This window comes from Diaphorina citri, unplaced genomic scaffold (assembly GCF_000475195.1).
Source record: "Diaphorina citri unplaced genomic scaffold, Diaci psyllid genome assembly version 1.1 scaffold755, whole genome shotgun sequence".
Classification (NCBI taxonomy): domain Eukaryota; kingdom Metazoa; phylum Arthropoda; class Insecta; order Hemiptera; family Psyllidae; genus Diaphorina; species Diaphorina citri.
Window position 1 is genome coordinate 1 of NW_007378188.1, and position 25925 is coordinate 25925.

Sequence of the window (25925 nt, forward strand, 5' to 3'; positions counted from 1 at the left end):
ATAAACAAAATTGCTGATGTGTTAACTCATCCTCACCACAACCTACAACGGACTATTAGAGAAAACTGCATCGCCATTCGACATACTTAGGTCTAGACCGGATATTTTCATAACGTCAAATCATTTTTCAATCAAGATGAGAAGGAAACGCGTCGTTGAGCTATCCACCATGCATGAACACATGAACTCATTACCAGTACTATAGTTACCTATCCTCATATCATACTGTCTACTGCATAACTATAAATAACCGAGCGTCTAAAGATAGATTAAGCATCACGAGAGAATATCTTGAGTCATCTAAGGTTGAACGAAGACCCACGTATTTTGACTAGTCTCTAGACCAGACCAAATCACCTTCTAGCAGGTCAAGGTTTAGACAGGATAGTTTCCCTGACTTTTCCCGACCACATCAACATTCTTGACTTTCCTCGATTTGTCATACTATTTTTTGACAATTTATGGAATTTCCCCAGGTTTCCTGACCCATGAATAAGACCTGCAGATTCCTATGTTCCTAGGACTTTCCAAGACTCTCTATGCCTCTATGGGTACATCAACATTTTTCATCTCCTATCCTACAGTCCTACACAGGTCTCAAGACTTGAATTTGCATTCTTTTGTCCTCTTTTTAGGTCGGCCATTCTCGATTTTCCTTTCCTTGAAACATTTGCTTTTGGAGACCCATCAGACTACAAAGTGTTTTATGAGAACTCCTAGACACAAATACCAACCACAGTGGTGTAGTGGTTGGCACGGAGGGCTTTGAACCTGGAAGTTGGTGGTCCAAGTCCAAGTTAAGTCATGAAATTTATCTTAGCGTATTTAGCGGGGAACGACATTTGTGACAAGCATTTATGCTTAACACAATTAAAAATCCTTTTACTTAACTTCCACACTTCTTCTGTTCCAGATGTTGAAGTACCTGTCAAGTTCGCCCTCCTCCTGGTTCCTGGTAACGTTTCTGTCTGTGATAACCTCCGCGGATCGCGCGGTCTACCTTCGGGCCACCACCGGATGGCCGGTAACGTCCACATGTTTACGGTGGGAGCCGGCCAGTAAGGGGGCCATACCAAAGTTTGCCGTCGTGGGATCGACGGAAGTGCTTGCAGGTAACGCCCTTGAGGGGAAGGTTGTTGCTGTAGCGATTTTAGCTATAGCCGAAAGGTGATGACAAAATAGAGAGACAAATTGAGGGGGAGCTAACCACTAATGGCCGGGACCAACAAAATTTCCAGCTAAATCCAAGAGTTAAACATAAACCAAGTTCAAACTCTGAGGGTGGATTTCACCAATATTTTTTCAGTCCTGAGAAGGCCTGTTAAGCTAACAGCCTGTTAAGTTACATTTGATTTGTTTAGGCTTAACAGGGCTGTTAAGCTAACGGGCTGTTAGGGGCTAAAAAGAAGGTTGGTGAAATCCACCATACGAGTAAGTGTGGCCTTATGTCTCGGGCCTCTTTACACTCCACAATCATCTAAATATTCTAAATTGTTTGAAATTTTTAAAATTCACGATTCAGTTTGTTGAGAATAAATTCGGGGACACCCTGTATTCCAGAGCTGTACCGGCAAATCCCCAGGCTCCCTGTTCAATATAAAATACAATAGAGTAGTCCCAACAGCTGCATTAGCTGCATACACAAGATAACACTTATCCTTGTTCGGTAATCTCACCTATTGTAGGTAGAAATATTGTATTGTACTCTAATTTTATTTTATTTATCAGATATGCAACTATGTACAAATAAATTTTACCTTTGCGCTTCAAGACTTTCTTGGCGCTTCAAAATTGTGTCCATAACATGGGAGCAAAGACAATTTGTTCTTTAACATATTTGGTCTCAAACTATCGATGCCACATAATTTTAGTCCAATGTTTTGCCTTTTTTGTACAGGGAGTAACAAGTCCTTTGATTAAACAGAAAGTAACGGTAGGAACCCCTCTTTCACTTTGTTTATACAGAAAGTAACGAGGCTTCACCAGTGCCCAATGAGAAGAATCGACCTGTGTTCGTCTGTAGAGCTATGGACGAAGGACTTTGGATTCCTGGCAGTCTGAGAATACATGAGAAGGTATGTTTTTTCAGAAGGGATAAAGAGGTTCAAGCGTTCAAGAAAGGATGAAGAAGTAAAATATAAATAACTGAGACTGAGAGGTAAAATTTGAGATGTGTAGGAACTAGGAATCATTTCCCGAAGGATCGTACGATTTATTCATAATAGAATCTGTCCCACTAATATTGTTATACCATTGTCTCAGAAGTCAGATGAGAGTTCGCCCAGAGTTAAGAGAAATACTACTCTCCCGTCTCTTTATAAGAGAATTAATTCTTTACTAAAAAAAGTTAGAAACATTTGGCACCTCCACTAATATTGTAATACCAAATGACTTACAGGTGTGCCGAGTATCCGCGCAGGGTGAAGTCAAGGAGTACTCCAAGTACGAGATACTCGAGAATATCGAGGGCAGTGCCCGTCTGACCTGGGTGAGATGGGATAAGTTCAGTCCCGTAGTTCCGGGGGGGGCAGTGTTGGGTGGTAAAGACCTCATCATTGCGCGGAGAACCTTCAGAGAGAATGGCGAATCCCCGGGTCTGACTCATTTCCTGGGAACGTTGGACAAATCAGAGGGCTTTGGAAAGATCTCTATCATAAACCAGGTAAAAAGCTAAGACCAATGTTTTCTGAAAATTAGACCAAACCTGTCAACAGGCTTGCTGATAAGTATTAGAAATCTCATGTCTTGTTTAAATGAATAGGAAAGTGTAGTCTCATTTGTAGATAATGGATATATTGAACGTATGTAGATTGTAGCATAGCATGTCTCACTAAAAACTAGCTAAATGTCAAATGTGAGGGGATCTGTAAGCCTGGTAAGATTAGTGCTGATGACATTTGAACATGGACGAGAAAAAAAAAATCAATACACTCTGAGGAAGAATTGAGTTTATGTTCGTGAAAATGTGGAATCTGGCAACAGAGTTCCGGGTTCCTTCAAGTCCTTCTGTTCTTTCAAGTTATGGTGCCCAGAGAATTTTTGTTACAAATTATCTGTTTAATTACAGGACAACAAGAACGAGATACACACGGACGGAGAGATTCTCGTCGAGACAGAACCCAAGCTGTACGAGCTGGCAGTGCAGGACTTCAACTACAAGAGACAGCGAATCTCCCGGGAGCCCAAAATCCTCGGCGAAGCCATTCTGAGAAACGACAACGAAAATTCCGAGTACCTCGTTGAATCCGTTATAACTTACGAAGCCAAGTACTCGCTCAACTGGGGCCAAGGCCAGGGAATCCTGAAGGGACTGCCCACCACCATCCGATTCCCCAACAAAACCGTGTTTGAAAACATCCAATGGGGAATCACAACCGATTCTGAGGAGCCAAGTGAATCTGCATTCAAGTAAGTTGGAATCCCATATGGCCAAGTTGTGTCGCCTGTGCTGTTAACCGAAAAAAAAGTATTCATCACTGTCTACTTTTCTAAGGGGGGACAATTTGGTATGTAGAAAGTACATACACACATTAGGCAAAAATAAATTAGATTTATCAAAAGACCTACCTAACTTTTTAAGGACTTTAATATTATCCGTCCTACACGACGTTTAATGGAGACGAGGGTCAAAGCAATTAGACGGCAGAAAAAATAAACCTTGACACATCAATCATACTATTTATAATTTTATGAAGGACATATAGGAGGGTGGGGGTATCAAGGAGTTATACAAAGTACAAGTCGGAGGTCAGGCGTTTATGCTTCATGACAACAAAGAGCTCATACCATGTAACATACATTATGCAGTACTCTAGTCATGTAACACAGTAGAACTAGATTTGACGAACGATATAACGACGAAAGCGACCGCTCAGACTGTCTGACAGACCAAACCTGTTAGACATAACGGACAATTCAGCGATTACCTTAGATCGTTTGGTCGAAGTTCATTGTTTTACCTATTTAATAATTTGAGTTTTAGCTCTAGGTAGAGCAGGTATGTAGAATGCTTCCGATTGACTCCAATTCAGTCATGTTTTGAACTTCAAAGATTCATCAGCGATTACCTTAGATCGTTTGGTCGAAGTTCATTGTTTTACCTATTTAGTAATTTGAGTTTTAGCTCTAGGTAGAGCAGGTATGTAGAATGCTTCCGATTTACTCCAATTCAGTCATGTTTTGAACTTCAAAGATTCCTTAACAGAATCCTCGTTTTCTTCTAACGACCTAACCTGTGTGATTGTATTTCAGAGTGGAATATTTACTCGGACCCCAGACAGCAGTCAAAGTGACGCTCCACGGGAATCACACCATAACCGACATTCCCTACACTGGCAAACTAGTAGCCGTGTATGAAGACAACGCTACCAGGTCCCGCCAGATTGATCTCACTAGGACAGAAGTATCCATGGTAGTCTATCCGGTGTATGGCCCAGTGTACTTCCTCACCAACAACAGCCTGGTGCCTACCACGACCACTACAACTACCACCACAACAACGACAACTACTACCACTACTGAGCCCCCGCCTACCATAGCGTCCACGCAACCTCTCAGCGAGATGAAAAAGCTACCAGACCTAGCAGACGAAAATAAACAAGAAAATGAAATCCCCAAAGAAAATCCAGCGAGCTCTGAGGATAGTCAACCTTTGAATATCGACAGTCAAACGAAAGATGCATACGGAGGCAGTCCTGTGTCTGCAGGAAGTGGAATGTCTCCTGTAGTTCATACTTTGTTGACTGCAACTTTCCTTCTGCTATGTTTGAGGATATGTTAGATCATGTAGTTGTTAGTTTTGTTGTCTCTTTTTAATTCAACTTCTTTTTTTCTGGTATCAGGCAAATGGGCGTCATTCTGCTGTTTGTTTTGATGCAATGATAGCTGAGTTACTGCAATGGAAAACCAAAAGAATTACTGGTTCATCTTTTTTTGTGTCACATGTTTGCTATTATTATTTCTCATCGAAATATCGATGACAAAGTTAGAATCAATTTAGATTATGTGTTGTGTGTTTATTATCAATGTCGCTTCTGATTCTAGAATATGGCCATTCTGCTGTTTGTTTTGATGCAATGATAGCTGAGTTACTGCAATGGAAAACCAAAAGAGTTACTGGTTCATCTTTTTTTGTGTCACATGTTTGCTATTATTATTTCCCATCGAAATATCGATGACAAAGTTAGAATCAATTTAGATTATGTGTTGTGTGTTTATTATCAATGTCGCTTCTGATTCTAGAATATGGTGGACACTTTGGATACTATATTAGAGCATGTTTTCTCAGTTAATGCCATTTGAGAATAGTTAGTAATAAATGTTTCACCATGACACACACAAAAAAGTACACAACTCAGTTGGCAGGTTTACTTCTTAGATTCATAATTAGAATAATAACTATTAAGTACCTATTTAATATACGTCCATTGGACATTTACATTACACTAGGTATAAAAAAGTATCTAGATATAATATCTACCTAATATAATTTATTTTTAAGGAGATGAATGAATAATTAGGCAATGAAATTAATGAATTTTTCATGTAATATAGTTTCGATATTGTTTTGTGTATAAATAAAGTGTGTACAGATGTTTTAACGCATGGTTCGGGGTTACGGTGTTGAAATCTGCTTTTCTTAAAAAGATACATATTAGAAAATAAAACTGCATTTTCCTTGGGGCAGAATCGCAAAATTATTCAGCTTTTGCTGACAGAGCTCTTATTAAAACTCTATGTTTAGACAGATTAGCTCGGTTGTTAAAAGATTAGCTCCTGTACAATTTGAGAATAAAAACTTGAGATTTCAGAGCATGATTATTCAGCTTTTGCTGACAGAGCTATTATTAAAACTCTATGTTTAGACAGATTAGCTCGGTTGTTAAAAGATTAGCTCCTGTACAATTTGAGAATAAAAACTTGAGATTTCAGCACAGTACTCTTAACTGGCGCGTATTTTGTGATTTGTACATCTGAAATGCCCTATTTGATTAATAAACTAAGGGATTTGATAATGGTGTGCATTTCATATGTTATTCTCGTGTTTTGAGATCAATTTCATATACAGAAAGGCATTGTTAGATGTGTCCAAATCTGAGATAGGTATGCGTAAAATCCACTGTAAGAAGGTATGAAATTGATTTGATGTGAACAAAGATGTGTAATTAAGTTATAGATTGTATTGTAAGATATAACATTGTTTAAGCACTTGACTAGTAGATTAATACGAGTACTATCAAAACCACACAATAGAACAGTTGCGCTTACTTGGGTGATATTTCAAAGTCATAGAGCAGGAAAAATGAGGACTAACGGAATCTTTCTTTTTCTTCTACCACTTCTAGATCCGGAGATAAATCGATTAAAAAAATGCCGGTAAATCGTGAACTTTGACGTCACGGCATACGCTCCCGTAGGCGATGACGTCACATCAAATGGTACGACTTCTAGATCCGGAGATAAATCGATTAAAAAAATGCCGGTAAATCGTGAATTCGTGAACTTTGACGCCACGGCATACGCTCCCGTAGGCGATGACGTCACATCAAATGTCCCGAGCAAAGCTCGCTCGTAGGCAAGGTATTATTAATGTGTTTCTGCGCAGTTCTTTCTGCTCCTCCGCTAGCGCGCTTGCATAGTGGCGCTACCTAATGGACGAAAAAAACAACTGCGTAAAGTCTGACGTCACACTTATTTGAACTCTTTTAGTACGGAAAATAAAAATTGAATTTTCGACCTTTTACAGTTATTTTTACGGAGTTTTGACCTCAGATTTGGATTTTTCCCAACTTTTTACATAGGAATCGAACATTTATTTATAATTTTTACCCATTTGCAACTGCTCCATTTACCTATACTATTTTTTCCTAAGTATAATCCGGTCACATCTTTCCCTCCTCAAAGCCAAAATCGAAACTGAATTTCTTTTCTTCAAAACGGTTCAATGTGATGGTACGAGTAGCTATGTATGTGAAGTTCAACAGATAACACCACAAACGGAAGTTGGCTTTCAAAACAAATAGGATTAGGGTACACTCTTCATGTTAGTGTACAGTAGTTCATTTGTGTGAAAGTAAATTATTTTTTCTCGATTAAAATGGACAACGGCTGTTAAGCCTGTACAATGTGTCAGAAGATATTGTGGTTCTTACTAAGAACTATATAGGAACTAGGAATCATTTCCCGAAGGATCGTACGATTTATTCATAATAGAATCTGTTCCACTAATATTGTTATACCATTGTCTCAGAAGTCAGATGAGAGTTCGCCCAGAGTTAAGAGAAATACTACTCTCCCGTTTCTTTATGAGAGAATTCTTTACTAAAAAAAGTTAGAAACATTTGGCACCTCCACTAATATTGTAATACCAAATGACTTACAGGTGTGCCGAGTATCCGCGTAAGAACTATTATGTAGCCAAGCACTGACCAGAAGACTTTAGCAGTAAAGATGAAAAAAAAAAAACTAATCAGTAATAATACTAAAAAGTAATAATAACATTAATGCGTGCTATGGTTAGTTTTTTCTCCATTTCTTTCTTCTAATGTTTGTGGTTGTATGAACATGGAGAGATTTCCATAGAAATGAACCAATTACCTACATGGTTTTGTTATTTTTCTGTATTGCTTTTACGTTTTAAGAGTAAGTACTCGTACATATGTATAGCATACGTATGTATGTCTAAATAAAGCAAAATTCATTACGCTCCTTTGTCTAAAAATTACCTTTTCTTTTCAGATAATCAGTGGAGGCCACACTTTTTACTTTTTTATTTAATTATTCATTGTATGTCTAAATAAAGCAAAAGTCATTACGCTCCTTTGTCTAAAAATTACCTTTTCTTTTCAGATAATCAGTGGAGGCCACACTTTTTACTTTTTTATTTAATTATTCATAGGATGCAATGGGAACTAGAATTTCTGAAATAAATGATTTGAAGATTGAAAATAAAGGTTGTCAGATGGTATGCAAAATACAGGTGACAACTTTATGGGTTTATACATGGATTATTTTTTTATTATTATTTTCCCCTCATAGGTTGTTTTGCACAGTCAATAATATGGAATGGAATAATTATGTTACCTTGTTTACACTGCTTGGATCAGACTCAATAGGTTCTTGAATCAGCATTAATAAATATATTCTTTATATGCCCTAGCTTTTGTGTTTAAGCTGTAGTAATGATTGTGGACAGCAAACTTATTGAAACAAAATCATTCAGGCTGCTAAGCATTCTTTTAAAAAATAAACTAATTTAACTAATCCCTTAGCGTTCTTAACTTAAGGCTGAATAGTTAAGTATGGATATGTAGTGTTAGTGGTGGAGATAGAATCAGAATAGTTGATTTATTTTTGTATTCTAAAGTGTAAAGAGCTTTTTTTACTGTTGGTCACTTAAGACTGCTGTAGCTTGATCTTGTAAATTTGATGTTGTAAGGCTGATAGCTGATGTGCTGACTACCGAGTGCTTAATAAAATTTCCCTTGAATATTATTTAACAATGAACATCTCCACTCAGTCTGTGTGCATCAGTCTAAAGGCGGAATAAAATTCATAGTTTTTGTAACTTCATGTTTCAGAACCCCTGTTCAATACAAAATACAATAGAGTAGTCCCAACAGCTGCATTAGCTGCATACACAAGATAACACTTATCCTTATTCCGTAATCTCACCTATTGTAGGTAGAAATACTGTATTGTACTCTAATTTTATTTTATTTATCAGATATGTAACTATGTACAAATAAATTTTACCTTTGCGCTTCAAGACTTTCTTGGCGCTTCAAAATTGTGTCCATAACATGAGAGCAAAGACAATTTGTTCTTTAACATATTTGGTCTCAAACTATCGATGCCACATAATTTTAGTCCAATGTTTTGCCTTTTTTGTACAACATTGTTAGATGTGTCCAAATCTGAGATAGGTATGCGTAAAATCCACTGTAAGAAGGTATGAAACTGATTTGATGTGAACAAAGATGTGTAATTAAGTTATAGATTGTATTGTAAGATATAACATTGTTTAAGCACTTGACTAGTAGATTAATACGAGTACTATCAAAACCACACAATAGAACAGTTGCGCTTACTTGGGTGATATTTCAAAGTCATAGAGCAGGAAAAATGAGGACTAACGGAATCTTTCTTTTTCTTCTACCACTTCTCCCTGTTCAATATAAAATACAATAGAGTAGTCCCAACAGCTGCATTAGCTGCATACACAAGATAACACTTATCCTTGTTCGGTAATCTCACCTATTGTAGGTAGAAATATTGTATTGTACTCTAATTTTATTTTATTTATCAGATATGCAACTATGTACAAATAAATTTTACCTTTGCGCTTCAAGACTTTCTTGGCGCTTCAAAATTGTGTCCATAACATGGGAGCAAAGACAATTTGTTCTTTAACATATTTGGTCTCAAACTATCGATGCCACATAATTTTAGTCCAATGTTTTGCCTTTTTTGTACAGGGAGTAACAAGTCCTTTGATTAAACAGAAAGTAACGGTAGGAACCCCTCTTTCACTTTGTTTATACAGAAAGTAACGAGGCTTCACCAGTGCCCAATGAGAAGAATCGACCTGTGTTCGTCTGTAGAGCTATGGACGAAGGACTTTGGATTCCTGGCAGTCTGAGAATACATGAGAAGGTATGTTTTTTCAGAAGGGATAAAGAGGTTCAAGCGTTCAAGAAAGGATGAAGAAGTAAAATATAAATAACTGAGACTGAGAGGTAAAATTTGAGATGTGTAGGAACTAGGAATCATTTCCCGAAGGATCGTACGATTTATTCATAATAGAATCTGTCCCACTAATATTGTTATACCATTGTCTCAGAAGTCAGATGAGAGTTCGCCCAGAGTTAAGAGAAATACTACTCTCCCGTTTCTTTATGAGAGAATTCTTTACTAAAAAAAGTTAGAAACATTTGGCACCTCCACTAATATTGTAATACCAAATGACTTACAGGTGTGCCGAGTATCCGCGCAGGGTGAAGTCAAGGAGTACTCCAAGTACGAGATACTCGAGAATATCGAGGGCAGTGCCCGTCTGACCTGGGTGAGATGGGATAAGTTCAGTCCCGTAGTTCCGGGGGGGGCAGTGTTGGGTGGTAAAGACCTCATCATTGCGCGGAGAACCTTCAGAGAGAATGGCGAATCCCCGGGTCTGACTCATTTCCTGGGAACGTTGGACAAATCAGAGGGCTTTGGAAAGATCTCTATCATAAACCAGGTAAAAAGCTAAGACCAATGTTTTCTGAAAATTAGACCAAACCTGTCAACAGGCTTGCTGATAGTCTTGTTTAAATGAATAGGAAAGTGTAATCTCATTTGTAGATAATGGATATATTGAACGTATGTAGATTGTAGCATAGCATGTCTCACTAAAAACTAGCTAAATGTCAAATGTGAGGGGATCTGTAAGCCTGGTTGAAAGAACAGAAGGACTTGAAGGAACCCGGAACTCTGTTGCCAGATTCCACATTTTCACGAACATAAACTCAATTCTTCCTCAGAGTGTATTGATTTTTTTTTTCTCGTCCATGTTCAAATGTCATCAGCACTAATCTTACCAGGCTTACAGATCCCCTCACATTTGACATTTAGCTAGTTTTTAGTGAGACATGCTATGCTACAATCTACATACGTTCAATATATCCATTATCTACAAATGAGACTACACTTTCCTATTCATTTAAACAAGACATGAGATTTCTAATACTTATCAGCAAGCCTGTTGACAGGTTTGGTCTAATTTTCAGAAAACATTGGTCTTAGCTTTTTACCTGGTTTATGATAGAGATCTTTCCATTACACTTTCCTATTCATTTAAACAAGACTATCAGCAAGCCTGTTGACAGGTTTGGTCTAATTTTCAGAAAACATTGGTCTTAGCTTTTTACCTGGTTTATGATAGAGATCTTTCCAAAGCCCTCTGATTTGTCCAACGTTCCCAGGAAATGAGTCAGACCCGGGGATTCGCCATTCTCTCTGAAGGTTCTCCGCGCAATGATGAGGTCTTTACCACCCAACACTGCCCCCCCCGGAACTACCAGTAAGCCTGGTAAGATTAGTGCTGATGACATTTGAACATGGACGAGAAAAAAAAATCAATACGCTCTGAGGAAGAATTAGGTTTATGTTCGTGAAAATGTGGAATCTAGCAACAGGGTTCCGGGTTCCTTCAAGTCCTCCTGTTCTTTCAAGTTATGGTGCCCAGAGAATTTTTGTTACAAATTATCTGTTTAATTACAGGACAACAAGAACGAGATACACACGGACCCTTAAATCTTGCCAACTGCCTCGCATGTTTCTATCCTGATTTTTTTCTTTTTTCTTTGATGTCATTATAAAACCACCGTTGAATATAAAAATAAAATAAATAAATCCATAATCGACGTAATTTTTTGGATCCTCTTTGAATCCAAACAGTTTTGTGTATTGAGGCATCAAAATCAATTTCATTTCCTTTCAAATATTCCAAGGAGCAGATGAATTCAAAGGCACGTGGCTGGTGGTGCTGTAAATTTCTTCCTATCAAAATCAATTTCATTTCCTTTCAAATATTCCAAGGAGCAGATGAATTCAAAGGCACGTGGCTGGTGGTGCTGTAAATTTCTTCCTCTTTTAATTTTTATTGCATTTTATTTCATTATTATTTGAGAATATACAATTTATTATTATTTATTACTAGCTGAATTCCGTCGCTTCGCTCCGGAATACCGCTAGTTCATCCCGAGGCATGGCCAAACTTGTGGAAAAGGCATGGCCGAACTTGTAGTTATCAAACTAAAAACATAAACGAAACTCAAATATTAGGCGAGCGAGGAAAAGTTTTCTCTCCCGCAGTCTCTGCAGCTGCACTCTGTGTATTTCTTATGGTGATTTTAGCGAATTGCGAAATTGTGATTTTAGCGATCAAAAATTGATCATATCTCAGGACCGGTTTAGATTTTCGCAAAATCCTTTCTTATTGCACACCCAGACCATAAAAGGAATATTCCTACCAAATTTAAGCTTTCTAGGTGTTGTGGTTCTCGAGATAGAGCGATCAGTGTGTGAAATGTGAAATGTGAATGAGTGAATGGATCTCGTTCTTATAATATAAGAAGATAGGGTGTTACCATTATGTAATATTTTGTCAATTGCCTGTATTGTATTCACTTTAAATAAATAAATTACAATAAAATTAGAGTACAATACAGTATTTCTACCTACAATAGGTGAGATTACGGAATAAGGATAAGTGTTATCTTGTGTATGCAGCTAATGCAGCTGTTGGGACTACTCTATTGTATTTTATATTGAACAGGGAGCCTGGGGATTTGCCGGTACAGCTCTGGAATACAGGGTGTCCCCGAATTTATTCTCAACAAACTGAATCGTGAATTTTAAAAATTTCAAACAATTTAGAATATTTAGATGATCGTGGAGTGTAAAGAGACCTGAGACATAAGGCCACACTCATGGTGGATTTCACCAACCTTCTTTTTAGCCCCTAACAGCCTGCTCGCTATAAAGTCCTGCTAAGCCTATATAAATCAAATGGAACGTAACAGGTTGTTAGCTTAACAGGCCTTCTAAGGACTGAAAAAATATGGTGAAATCCACCCTCAGAGTTCGATCTTGGTTTATGTTTATCTTTTGGATTGAGGAATCTGATTGGGTGAAAATTTTGGTGGCCCCGGCCATTAGTGGTTACCTTCCTCTCAATTTTTTATTAAAGATGAGTGTTTCACTGCCGTTTTTATTTCGCAATAAAAACGCCATCACCTTTCAGCTATAGCTAAAGCCGCTATAAACAACAACAACAACCTTCCCCTCAAGAGTATTACCTGCTAGTACTTCCGTCGATCCCACGACGGCAAACTTGGGTATGGCCCCCTTGCTGGCCGGCTCCCACCGTAAACATGTGGACGTTACCGGCCATCCTGTGGTGGCCCGAAGATAGACCGCACGATCCGCGGAGGTTATCACAGACAGGAACGTTACCAGGAACCAGGAGGAGGGCGAACATGACAGGTACTTCAACATCTGGAACAGAAGAAGTGTGGAAGTTAAGTAAAAGGAATTTTAATTGTGTTAAGCATAAATGCTTGTCACAAATGTCGTTCCCCGCTAAATACGCTAAGATAAATTTCATGACTCGACTTAGACTTGGACCACCAACTTCCACGTTCAAAGCCCTCCGTGCCAACCACTACACCACTGAGGTTGGTATTTGTGTCTAGGTACTCTAAATGTTCTCACAAGTATTTGTGGCTAGGAGTTCTCATAAAACACTTTGTATTCTGGGACTCCAAATGGTTCAATGAAAGGAAAATTGAGAATGGTCGACCTTAAAAGAGGACGAAAGAATGCAAATTCAAGTCTTGAGACTTGTGTAGGAGATGACATGTTGATGTACCCGTATAGCGTATAGTCTTGGAAAGTCCTAGGAACATGAGAATCTGCAGGTCTTATTCATGGGTCAGGAAACCTTGGGAAATTCCGGGAATTGTTAAAAAAATAGAATGACAAATCGAGGAAAGTCAAGAATGTTGATGTGGTCGGGAAAAGTCAGGGAAACTATCCTGTCTAAACCTTGACCTGCTAGAAGGTCAATAAAAGCTCTACATGAAGGTGAAAAATCATGAAGTTTTTAAGACACTGACACGCAACTAAAGACTCCTCCATGTACTCTCCTCTCCAGTCTGTACCTCCTCTTTCCACGATCTCTATCGCCTCTTATTCCAAAGTTCTAAAAGTTTTATTGACTGCAGATACAGTCATGTCTGGAGTAGCAGACATTTGTGAAGCCGGCACGCACATCAGAACAATGGTAAAGCCATTAGGTGAGGTTATTAGAGACTGTGGTACAAACAAAACCGCATTACTCCCAATAGTGTGGGCGTTGGGGAATACAAAATGGTTTTTTAAGGTCAAAGGCAACTTTGCTTGAAAATATTCACACTGTAGATGTGGCACTGGATCAGCTGGATCTGTGGCAAATCCTAATCTGAGAATTCATAAAATGTAATATGAAGGAATATTAATCCTTGCATCCTCAACTCCGAGAGTTTCTTAGATGCAAGGCATTGTTACTTTCATCGCTGAATTGTCAGGGACTCATCTACCCAGGTTTAGACATTTATCAAAATGGTTCCCTGAGAGCCCCATGTCCACCATGGATAAAGAATACAGCGTTGTTAGTAGCAAACTTTTCAAAATGGTAGATGGCACACAATCGCGACATGATCAGGAAGTCCAATGAACATGCTGAAAGTTTTGGTATTCTCATTACTAAATCGTCAAATCAAACTTTCTCTTGTTAACAAAGACATATTTTGCAGGAAAAAAGTTCATTATAAATTAAAATGAAACGTCTCTCATATTTTTTTTTTTGTCTCAGTTGATAATTAGGCTGTCGAGTCACGCAATGAGTTTCTCATAATTTATGTCGCCTTCTTGTTCTAATCAATGGACATTGGGTATAATGGCAATCAATAACAATGGATTCTATTCTTATAAGACTTAACCGTATTATTAAACTAATAGCGTGTTACAAGCACATGGTCAGATCGGTTTTGTTGCTCACATAATTGATAGTTTTAACCGATGATTTAAGTCCAAAGTGGGCTCTAGCCAGTAAATTGGTCCAGCTTAGTTACAACACCTTGTTGTGCTGGGTTTATAATGAGTACCTACCATTCTAGGAGTTACCTATACTGATGTTTCCGTTTTTGTATCTTCATTCTTCACCGTTTTCATCCTTTTCAAATTTACTGATGCAAGAACTCACGAATAACTGATCACAAAAAATTATGCGCACCCGTACAAAATAGGTACATAAAAAATAGGGGATATACAATAAAAAAATTATCCTACTCTATTACTGACGTATGACGTGCCAAATGTTCTATATGAAGATCATCTCGGAGATTTTCAAGTATCTTTCCAAGGAACGAATTTTTTCTACCCATACGAGAATATGTAATTATATTTTGATGCAGATTAAAAAAAAAAATCAGGTTTGAAAAAAGTCCAAGTCAAACTTTAGGAGTGGAAAGTTCATTTTGGTGAGCATCCAAAAATCCGAATTCCAAAACCTACGGTCTTCAACGTGTAGCAATCCTACGCTAAGAATGTGAGAGTACTTAATCCTCTCTCGTATTGGTACTTGATACTAATCATGCCAAAGTGGTACCTTAAATATATAAGAGGCAAAATTCTTGTACGAGGATATTCTTAACAAGCACTTACTGCTCATGCGTAGGACCAAAACACATGATTGTATTGAGGCTAATGATCAACATTTAAGCTTATGCCAATTTAGAATTTTAGTGGGTAAAAAATAATCCTAAGAGGCAAAATTCTTGTACGAGGATATTCTTAACAAGCACTTACTGCTCATCCGTAGGACCAAAACACATGATTGTATTGAGGCTAATGATCAACATTTAAGCTTATGCCAATTTAGAATTTTAGTGGGTAAAAAATAATTTACGGTAGGTATGTAAAAATAGCCTCCTTAGAGGTTCCCATTAAAGAGGGAGGTACATTGAAATGGGTACGCTATCTCGGCTTGACATCTTCGATTTCGGGACAATAAGACCATAGCAGTTACAGTTCCCTCTGTCAAACCTCTTAAAAAAAAAAAAAAAAAAAAAAACAAATAGGATTAGGGTACACTCTTCATGTTAGTGTACAGTAGTTCATTTGTGTGAAAGTAAATTATTTTTTCTCGATTAAAATGGACAACGGCTGTTAAGCCTGTACAATGTGTCAGAAGATATTGTGGTTCTTACCAAGAACTATTATGTAGCCAAGCACTGACCAGAAGACCTCAGCAGTAAAGATGAAAAAAAACTAATCAGTAATAATATCTACTAAAAAGTAATAATAACATTAATGCGTGCTATGGTTAGTTTTTTCTCCATTTCTTTCTTCTAATGTTTGTGGTTGTATGAACATGGAGAGATTTCCATAGAAATGAACCAATTACCTACATGGTTTTGTTATTTTTCTGTATTGCTTTTACGTTTTAAGAGTAAGTACTCGTACATATGTATAGCATACGTATTGTATGTCTAAATAAAGCAAAAGTCATTACGCTCCTTTGTCTAAAAATTACCTTTTCTTTTCAGATAATCAGTGGAGGCCACACTTTTTACTTTTTTATTTAATTATTCATAGGATGCAATGGGAACTAGAATTTCTGAAATAAATGATTTGAAGATTGAAAATAAAGGTTGTCAGATGGTATGCAAAATACAGGTGACAACTTTATGGGTTTATACATGGATTATTTTTTTATTATTATTTTCCCCTCATAGGTTGTTTTGCACAGTCAATAATATGGAATGGAATAATTATGTTACCTTGTTTACACTGCTTGGATCAGACTCAATAGGTTCTTGAATCAGCATTAATAAATATATTCTTTATATGCCCTAGCTTTTGTGTTTAAGCTGTAGTAATGATTGTGGACAGCAAACTTATTCAAAGAAAATCATTCAGGCTGCTAAGCATTCTTTTAAAAAATAAACTAATTTAACTAATCCCTTAGCGTTCTTAACTTAAGGCTGAATAGTTAAGTATGGATATGTAGTGTTAGTGGTGGAGATAGAATCAGAATAGTTGATTTATTTTTGTATTCTAAAGTGTAAAGAGCTTTTTTTACTGTTGGTCACTTAAGACTGCTGTAGCTTGATCTTGTAAATTTGATGTTGTAAGGCTGATAGCTGATGTGCTGACTACCGAGTGCTTAATAAAATTTCCCTTGAATATTATTTTAACAATGAACATCTCCACTCAGTCTGTGTGCATCAGTCTAAAGGCGGAATAAAATTCATAGTTTTTGTAACTTCATGTTTCAGAAATAACGCTAAGTTGAGGACTATGAATTTAGGCCCAAGTTGAGCTAAAGAAAGTATTGAAAACCTTAAAATGAGGTTGTTCAAAGTTAACTCGGAAAAGGGTGCCCGTTTTTCCATTTTTCATATCACTAGGGGTGGGTTTCACTGTTCTTCTTTTTAGACCCTAACAGGCTGTTAGCTTAACAGCCCTGTTAAGCCAAATCAAAAGGAACTTAACAGGTTGTTAGCTAAACAGGTCTTCTAGGGGCTGTAGGGGCTGAAAAAAATATGTATGGGGAAATTCAACCTAAAGGTACGTTTACAGGTTTATGTGCATTTTGAATAACTGTTTTGTGACGTTTGAATGGCTAAATCAAAAGGAACTTAACAGGTTGTTAGCTAAACAGGTCTTCTAGGGGCTGAAAAAATATGTATGGGGAAATTCAACCTAAAGGTACGTTTACAGGTTTATGTGCATTTTGAATAACTGTTTTGTGACGTTTGAATGGCAACTAGGCATTCCGATCTTTCTTTAGTACAACTTTAGTATTAATTGTTTTCGTTATGCTCTTCATAAGTTTTGGCTTCGTTAAAGTTTACTTTTGTTTCATTTGATAACTCTTTAGAGAAGCTACATGGAAGAGAGAATCGGGAGATGGCATTCTACATTTTTGCGTAACAACCGAAACCATGCCAACCACGGTGTTCACACAAACAATTTGTATATGAGCTATTGAGGTGGTTTGTGGTTTGGAACAACTGCAACATGTTGATGGGCAAAAAAAGGTTTAACCCTTTAGCCTGGGCGTAAAACTTCCAAGTATTATGTAGGTACTATGTTGGCAAATTTTGTTGGCAGTTGGTTTATCTTGTGACGGGAGGACGATCCCCTATCCATGTACCTTCTCACCATGTTGATTTTTCTTTTAGCTTGGCTTATACATATTCAAATATTCACATGTGCCCTCTGTATTTTACGTTTACGCTTCTTTTATTCTTTACGTTTTAAACTTCACCTAATATTATTTGAAATTGTTGGAAAACATGAGATGTGTATAGACAGGGTTCAAATATTATTTGATACATCAATTTGGCAATCTATGGAAAAAGAACTTTCTCCTTTCAATTACTAATTGAAAAAAAAATCGTACATCTGGAAATTATTTAAAACTGTCAGACATACCCATATTACCATATATGTACCATAAACGTCATAGATTGATTAAATTGTAGTTTACTTACCTGTTGATTTTGTTTTCTGTTGCATTGTCTTGTAAAGCACAAGTGAAATTTATTTTAAGTAATCTTCTAGATCTAGGTACAATATAATAAAATATATTTTAAATACCTAGGATAAAATCTAATGGTTCAATAAAGATCTATTGACTTTCAAAATTAAAATGATCATTTGTCTTCAGCTCATTATTTTCCTTAGTATTCAAATTCTCATTACCGTCCACCAATTCCACCATGGTTAGCTCGTAGATCATACTTTATTGCTTAAATATTTAATTTGACAATTACCATTTTTTTTTTTTTTTTTTTTTTTTTTTTTTTTTGTGGGGTGAACAAAATCAGGCAAGTCAGGTTCCCACCAAAATAATAATAATTTTCGTCTTTTATAACCAAAGGATTCTCAAACCAAACGAAAAACCCTAGTGCTTGTTGCGAAATAAAGCTTCAAAGCACATTAACTACAGATATTGGCAAACAGTCAACAATACTATTAACTCAGAAAGGAGAACACGGAACTTTTATTCTTCAAACTGTCGCCAAGTTGACTAGACAATGTCATGACGTCACACTGCTTGTATAACAACTTGTAGGACAAACGTTATAGCTTGTCCCAGTTATTGATTTCCACAGTTCGCGTTATTTTTATCCCCGCCCTTTGTGATTTTTGGAACTTAAATAAAAACTTTCAGAGGTTTCTCACCCTCACTAAACAAAACTAGTTATCTCTACGGTAGGTATGTAAAAATAGCCTCCTTAGAGGTTCCCATTAAAGAGGGAGGTACATTGAAATGGGTACGCTATCTCGGCTTGACATCTTGACAACTCAATTTGTTTTAAGAATATGCAGAGGAAAAATGCCTGAAAGAGTCACAGAAGAGTTGTTTTATAAAATTCAGGTTCACCTGGTTCAATAATCACGTTTGTAATATGTATGTATAGGTAAAGTATAACCAGAGAGCAGAGGTTTACGTATAAGCCAACAGCAGTACACAATACACCAGTCATATCTGAACTGCCATTTTATCAGAGTAGGTACTCAGCATAAAATTTCTAAAATGTCCAGAAAGTCTGTGAAGAATTCCATAGATCACTATCAACGCGCACGACTCTGCTTCGTACAAACAATGTCTGCGTTTGCAGATAAACCTAGCACGATCCATTTCCTCAAAGATCTCAATGTAGTCGACCTCATAGTGCCTTTGCTAGCTGACAAAGTGCCAAGCATACAACACGCAGCCTTAGCCACTCTGGGGAAACTGATGTGTGCCAAGCATGTGGATATCAGACAAGAGGTTCTGGAAAGAAACCTCGTAGCTTTGGTACTCAAGGATTTGACTAAACAGAATAAACATTACAAGAAAACAGCGCTGCATATGCTAACCTGTGTGGCGCAGCAAGATGAAAGATGTGCTGGACTCATTGAAGATAAAGGTAAGTAATCTGAGACGGTAAAGAAAAATGATGGGGAAGTTGCTCACGGCTTGTTTCTTTATCAGAAATCATCTAGCATTCTTACTACGCAACTTCTTTCTCATTTTTAAACATTAATCTCTTCTCTTCTCATCAGATCTGGACAGTATCATTTCTAGTTTATTCTTACTACGCAACTTCTTTCTCATTTTTAAACATTAATCTCTTCTCTTCTCATCAGATCTGGACAGTATCATTTCTAGTTTCTTCTTACTACGCAACTTCTTTCTCATTTTTAAACATTAATATCTTCTCTTCTCATCAGATCTGGACAGTATCATTTCTAGTTTACATGACTTTGACCCTGACACTAGAGCGAATGCTGCTTTAGCTTTGGGTGGCTTAGCAAAAGACAACAAGCATTTCGCAGAACGTATTGTACAATGTGGCGCTTTACCACCTCTGGTACAAATCTTAGCAAGTCCTCAGTTATCATTGAAACATGCAGCAGCTTTCGCCTTGGATGGTATTGTCAAGCATAGTCCAGAACTTGCTGAGAGTGCTTCAGACTGTGACGTCATACCACTGCTAATCAAAGCATTGAATAATGATGAAGTCAATGTAAAAGCAGACGCATTCCTGTGCTTGGCAGACATTGCTAAAGATTCTCCCAGTCTAGCCAGTACCATAGCAGATGGAGCAACCACTCTGGCTGTCGAACACCTCACCTACCCTCATGGCTTAGTACAAAAAAATGCTGCCACTCTACTGAGGGATATGTGTAAGCATAACCTACGTTTAGCAAATCTTGTGGTGCTGGCAGGGGGACTAGATGGTTTGCTAAGGCTCATCGATTGTAATGGCGGTTACAACAGTTTACCTGCTATCATGGCACTAGGGTACATGTCAGCACAGTCTGAACAGATAGCAGAGCAGATCATTGAGTTACAAGGAGTTGGTAGTTTACAAACAATCCTCCAATGTCCCCACAAGGAACAATTACAAGTAGCTGCAGCTTGGACATTGGGACAGATCGGAAAACACTCAGTGGATAACGTCACAGCACTATGTGAGGAAAATGTTCTATCTACACTACTTAGCAAAATAACACAAACTTGTGTCTCGGACAACTTGAAAAGTAAATGTAAGAATGCACTCAATATTCTGATTCCCAAGTGTGAAAACCCCAAGGAGTTGGAACAAATGCTACTAGGAAATGTATCAGAAGAGTTACTGGCATCAATTCTGTGCGCCTTTGCTAAGATTCTCCCGTGTGATCCCGTAGCAAGACGCAGCTTTGTCACGTCTCATTGTCTGAGGAAAGTTCAGGAGATTGAACCCACACCAGAGATTGCACCCCATCTCAAAACTATCAACGCTTGCTTTCCAAATGAAGTGATTCATTTTGTATCGCCCCACTATTTAGAAGATCTGATTAACCGCCTAGATCAGTTCAACCCCCAGAAAAGTTCGAATCTACCGGATTGTAAAGATTCTGGATCTGGAAATCCCAGTGGATCTGCTCAGTCTTTACAGAGGTCAGAGGCAAGCACTACAAGTACAGCAAGCATTTATTAGTCTGTGAGAGAAGCGGACAAATGTTGTTGAAAAAATTAAAATTATCATGTTACCTAAATGAAATTAATGAAAGGGTCCCATTCGATTTTATTTTAGAGTAGGATAACACAATCCATAACACCTACACAGTCTACACTGTGACTGAAGAGTTAAGGACTTGCCCAGTTCCAGATAGCAAGGCGAGGTACTGAAGCTGAAATTAATGAAAGGGTCCCATTTTATTTTAGGGTAGGATAACACAATCCATAACACCTACACAGTCTACACTGTGACTGAAGAGTTAAGGACTTGCCCAGTTCCAGGTTCCAGATAGCAAGGCGAGGTACTGAAGAAGGTTAATCTCATGAGGTGTGTTCAGCAGCAGCTAAAGACATAAAGCCTCTACTTTATATGAAATTAATGAAAGGGTCCCATTTGATTTTATTTTAGGGTAGGAACACCTACACAGTCCATAACACCTACACAGTCACCTACACAATCCATAGGAACACCTACACAATCCATAACACCTACACAGTCTACACTGTGACTGAAGAGTTAAGGACTTGCCCAGTTCCAGATAGCAAGGCGAGGTACTGAAGAAGGTTAATCTCATGAGGTGTGTTCAGCAGCAGCTAAAGACATAAAGCCTCTACTTTATTTAACGTTCTGCCTATTTTGCATTTAGTTTATTTATTCATTTCACGATTTCTCTCGAACAGTTTGTCTATTTTTTTATTATTTTTTTCTATGAAATTGGGCAAAACGTTTGACAAACCAAGGAAATTTCCTCAGTAGCCAGTATAGTATATACCTACTATAGTAGTTATCACTTTCCTGTACAGAACAGTTATCTCTACACACACTTCCTCCAATCATGTTTTTGTCATCAGTCTTTTTTTATACATATCATTACTACTTTTTAGGTAGGTAAGTAGGTACATAAAAGTTGGTTCTGTTCATTGTAACAACACTTCTTCATGAGTTGATGAATGCAAGTAATCTTGAACGCACCATTATGGATTTCTCATGTTTCCATTGTTTATCATTCCACCACTAGGTGCGCTAGTGTCTTACTACTCCTTGCGCCATTGTTTACTGCTACATTGATATGTCACTATTTTCTCCTCACCTCACATCGAGGCTTGGTGGTCTAGGGGTATGATTCTCGCTTAGGGTGCGAGAGGTCCCGGGTTCAAATCCCGGCCAAGCCCAATTTTTTGCCAGCAGCTTTAAAAAAATTGTCATTTCAGACTTGCTGGATTTTCTGGCATCTGGTTGCTTGTTTTGTCACCACCCTCCACCATAATGATCTAAAAATTATTTCTTGAATTTATTTCCACAGTCATAGATTTGTATATGCTTGACCCAACTTTTAGGGCTGTTTGCACTTACACCTAAGCCTTGGAGTGGGCTTTTTGTATTTCCATAGTCAATTTACCTTATTCTTACTCTCTTGTGTTATACTTATAATTACATAGTATGTTGCCAACTGTAGTAGGTGTTTTACATATTTGCAAGTGCATAGTTACTCTTTTCTTCCCATATTGAATAGACTGTCTCTTCTATGATCAAACATTCAACACCCATGATCCTTTAACTACAAGAACTTCAGAAAACCAAGCATTAAGACCTAGAGTGAAATAGAGGACCAACCAGACAGGGTCAAGAAGAAGTGTTTTCAGTTCATTGAAAATAAATAGAAGCATAGTTTGTTCAACTATTAGTTTCCATTGCCATGCCATTGAGTCGTATAATAGCGAGCCAATGGTCTTAGAATTTAAGTTTTAAAAACTTGTTATTTTTGCCTAAGTAAGTAAGAAAGGGTTTGGAATGTTTTTTTTTTCTAACAGGCAGAAAATTGTAGAGAGAAAGCGGGTTTTCCTTAGTTTCCATGTCATGTACGAGTACGACACTGCTAAAAACATTATAAACAACAGCATTTTTGAACCGAATCGTACAATAGCATGCCATTTTCTCCGTTGAGTTGCATGGTAAACAGTGCTAAACATGGTCTAATACAGGGTTGTCCAACCTTAGGGCACCCGAGGGCCGCAAGAGACCAAGGTAGAGAGTTGGCGGGCCGCAAAAACTGTACTATGTTGAGTCAAAAGTCGGAGTGTCCCAGTGGTAAGGAGTGTGATCTTTGACAAACTGCCGAGCGGGTGGGGTGGGGTTCGAATTTTTGCCAGGAGCTTTAAAAAAATTGTGATTTCAGACTTGCTGAATTTTCTGGCATCTGGTTGCTTGTTTTGTCACCAGTCACCACCCTCCACCATAATGATCTAAAAATTATTTCTTGAATTTATTTCCATAGTCATAGATTTGTATATGCTTGACCCAACTTTTAGGGCTGTTTGCCCTAAGCCTTGGAGTGGGCTTTTTGTATTTCCATAGTCCATTTACCTTATTCTTACTATCTTGTGTTATACTTGTAATTACATAGTATGTTGCCAACTGTAGTAGGTGTTTTAATATTATTGCAAGTGCATAGTTATTCTTTTCTTCCCATATTGAATAGACTGTCTCTTCTATGATCAAACATTCAACACCCATGATCCTTTAACTACAAGAAAACCAAGCATTAAGACCTGAGTGAAATAGAGGACCAACCAGACAGGGTCAAGAAGAAGTGTTTTCAGTTCATTGAAAATAAATAGAAGCATAGTTTGTTCAACTATCAACCCATACATTATTTTTGAAATGTGTTCTACACACTCACCCATCACACCCAGCTGTTGAGGTGTGAGTTTCACCGGGGGATCTTGGACTGAAAGGTTAGACACTGTGGAACCTTGTCGATGGAGTGAACCAGTGTTGGGACTTGTACTGCGTCTACTGCTGGAAAAATCTGCAGGGGCAACAGAAGAGAAGGAACTATGAAGGAAGCTTTGTAAAAATAACTATCCCTTGAGTACCTATCACACTTACTGTCACAGGGTTGTACAAGTTGGGACCCTAAATTTGTAGCCGATACTTGAATCTGTATCAAATAACTTAATTATAAGTGTGACACACAGTAAACAATCTCTAACACTTTGCTCTGAATAAGCTGGGGAAAGGGAAAAAAGAAAGGAGAGAGAGAGAGATCCAATGTAATTAGGGGCCTCAATTAACTGAGAACAAAAAATGAAAATTGTTTTATTTGTATTTATTAAAGTGAAAAAAAATTGGGTTTTAAAATTAAGTTTGAGCTTTACAATGACTTACCAGCATCTAAAGAATTAATAGTCAGTGGTACATTTGGCTTGGTTCTCCGCTTCCATACTCTGGTACCTGGAGAATATTTTCTTCTTTTGAAATATTTTGCAAGGCCACCCAGAATAACAACCCCCACAGAGACTGACACAATGGTCACTGCTAGAGTCTGAAAGGAGAAATACAAAGTGTGAGAGAAGATTTCCCAAATACTTGACCATTTCAGCCTGTGTGTTTTTTTTTTTTTTTTTTTACTTAAGGAAAAAATTGTTGGTCCCTTGGATTCCCACTTGGACAGGTTCGACTGTATTTATTCAACCAAGCTGGCTGAAGAATAGACGAAATAAGATTACAGTTACATAACAAATATCCTCATAGGAGGATGACTGTGAATCAAGGGGGTCACACTTTCAAGGAAAATAATTCAGGAGTTGGTGAAACTAATGCATGAGGTTGCTGAGGGTTGAAATAGCTCTAGCATTTGAAAAGAAAGAAAAGTAATAAAGAGTAGGTGCAAGTAATAAAGAGTATTTGTGTAAAAATCTAGAGAAACTGCTGAAAGATTCTTCCTGACCTTGGGCTGGCATCAGTTGTTGGACATTTTACATGTTCTTGTGTGCATAGAAATTAACAATCATAACAAATATCCTCATAGGAGGATGACTGTGAATCAAGGGGGTTACACTTTCAAGGAAAATAATTCAGGAGTTGGTGAAACTAATGCATGAGGTTGCTGAGGGTTGAAATAGCTCTAGCATTTGAAAAGAAACACTTAGCAAGCCACAGGATCAGGATCTACCAATCAGTCTAACCAGAGGTTGAGAGAGGTGTTCTTCAATGATACAAAACCACTGGATATCTTAAGGGCAAATACAGGAAAGATAAGACTTTATTGTTTCTTCAAACTGTCGCCAAGTTGACTAGACAATGTCATGACGTCACACTGCTTGTATAACAACTTGTAGGACAAACGTTATAGCTTGTCCCAGTTATTGATTTCCACAGTTCGCGTTATTTTTATCCCCGCCCTTTGTGATTTTTGGAACTTAAATAAAAACTTTCAGAGGTTTCTCACCCTCACTAAACAAAACTAGTTATCTCTACGGTAGGTATGTAAAAATAGCCTCCTTAGAGGTTCCCATTAAAGAGGGAGGTACATTGAAATGGGTACGCTATCTCGGCTTGACATCTTTATTGTTTACTGAAATTACTTACCTTAGTTCTGGAAGCAGATGTGCCATTGAACAGTGAATGTCTCCATGTTCTAAATGCTAGGAAAACCGAAGAGATTCCTAAACTGTTGGAGAAGGACATGACTGAAAGCACCCAAGTTCACACTTTTGTCAAGTAGTACCTAGACGTCCTAGACGATAGTAGACGTTGAAGTTGAGATAACGAACGGTTTTCTGGTTCGGATCGCGAGATTAGAAATGTGTGCACAACTGATCTTAATTTTAAATAGTGAATAATTTATTGTTTACTGAAATTACTTACCTTAGTTCTGGAAGCAGATGTGCCACTGAACAGTGAATGTCTCCATGTCCTAAATGCTAGGAAAACCGAAGAGATTCCTAAACTGTTGGAGAAGGACATGACTGAAAGCACCCAAGTTCACACTTTTGTCTCCATGTTCTAAATGCTAGGAAAACCGAAGAGATTCCTAAACTGTTGGAGAAGGACATG

The 25925-nt window shown here is 37.6% G+C and overlaps 4 protein-coding genes and 1 non-coding gene across 5 annotated transcripts; 4 read left to right on the top strand and 1 right to left on the bottom strand.

Annotated features, from left to right (window-relative positions):
- Positions 1-913: 913 nt before the first annotated feature.
- LOC103511810 (protein unzipped) lies at positions 914-4885 on the top strand (the record flags this gene model as incomplete). The annotated part of the gene is made up of 5 exons (XM_008476550.1): positions 914-1112; positions 1966-2075; positions 2399-2662; positions 3068-3408; positions 4252-4885. Coding segments are annotated over 5 exons (1443 nt in total), but the record flags the coding sequence as incomplete, so codon positions are not given.
- A 4637-nt stretch (positions 4886-9522) lies between these two features.
- Positions 9523-11292, top strand: LOC103511811. Its single transcript, XM_026825459.1, has 3 exons — positions 9523-9654; positions 9974-10237; positions 11260-11292. Exons 1-3 carry the CDS (start codon positions 9607-9609, stop codon positions 11290-11292), a joined length of 345 nt encoding a protein of 114 aa, XP_026681260.1. The 5' UTR covers positions 9523-9606.
- A 7115-nt stretch (positions 11293-18407) lies between these two features.
- On the top strand, positions 18408-21122 carry LOC103511800 (sperm-associated antigen 6-like). Its single transcript, XM_008476536.2, has 2 exons — positions 18408-19508; positions 19813-21122. Exons 1-2 carry the CDS (start codon positions 19133-19135, stop codon positions 21063-21065), a joined length of 1629 nt encoding a protein of 542 aa, XP_008474758.1. The 5' UTR covers positions 18408-19132; the 3' UTR covers positions 21066-21122.
- Positions 21123-22186: 1064 nt separating this feature from the next.
- Positions 22187-22258, top strand: Trnap-agg. Its single transcript has one exon. It is a non-coding gene; the product is annotated as a tRNA-Pro (tRNA).
- Positions 22259-23477: 1219 nt separating this feature from the next.
- Positions 23478-25688, bottom strand: LOC103511801. Its single transcript, XM_008476537.3, has 4 exons — positions 25458-25688; positions 24255-24411; positions 23767-23895; positions 23478-23610 (listed from the first exon to the last, which is right to left on the bottom strand). The coding sequence occupies exons 1-4, from the start codon at positions 25554-25556 to the stop codon at positions 23582-23584; spliced, it is 414 nt and encodes a 137-aa protein (XP_008474759.1). The 5' UTR covers positions 25557-25688; the 3' UTR covers positions 23478-23581.
- Between the last annotated feature and the right edge of the window lie 237 nt (positions 25689-25925).

Excerpts from the sequence above, each read along its gene's own strand:
- LOC103511811 (XM_026825459.1), top strand. The coding sequence starts at position 9,607 with ATGGACGAAGGACTTTGGATTCCTGGCAGTCTGAGAATACATGAGAAG. Across the intron at positions 9,655-9,973 it reads GTCTGAGAATACATGAGAAG|GTGTGCCGAGTATCCGCGCA; the intron begins GTATGTTTTTTC and ends AATGACTTACAG. Across the intron at positions 10,238-11,259 it reads AGATCTCTATCATAAACCAG|GACAACAAGAACGAGATACA; the intron begins GTAAAAAGCTAA and ends GTTTAATTACAG.
- LOC103511800 (XM_008476536.2), top strand. The coding sequence starts at position 19,133 with ATGTCCAGAAAGTCTGTGAAGAATTCCATAGATCACTATCAACGCGCA. Across the intron at positions 19,509-19,812 it reads TGGACTCATTGAAGATAAAG|ATCTGGACAGTATCATTTCT; the intron begins GTAAGTAATCTG and ends TCTTCTCATCAG.
- LOC103511801 (XM_008476537.3), bottom strand. The coding sequence starts at position 25,556 with ATGTCCTTCTCCAACAGTTTAGGAATCTCTTCGGTTTTCCTAGCATTT. Across the intron at positions 24,412-25,457 it reads CATCTGCTTCCAGAACTAAG|ACTCTAGCAGTGACCATTGT; the intron begins GTAAGTAATTTC and ends TTCTCCTTTCAG. Across the intron at positions 23,896-24,254 it reads TATTAATTCTTTAGATGCTG|ATTTTTCCAGCAGTAGACGC; the intron begins GTAAGTCATTGT and ends TTGCCCCTGCAG.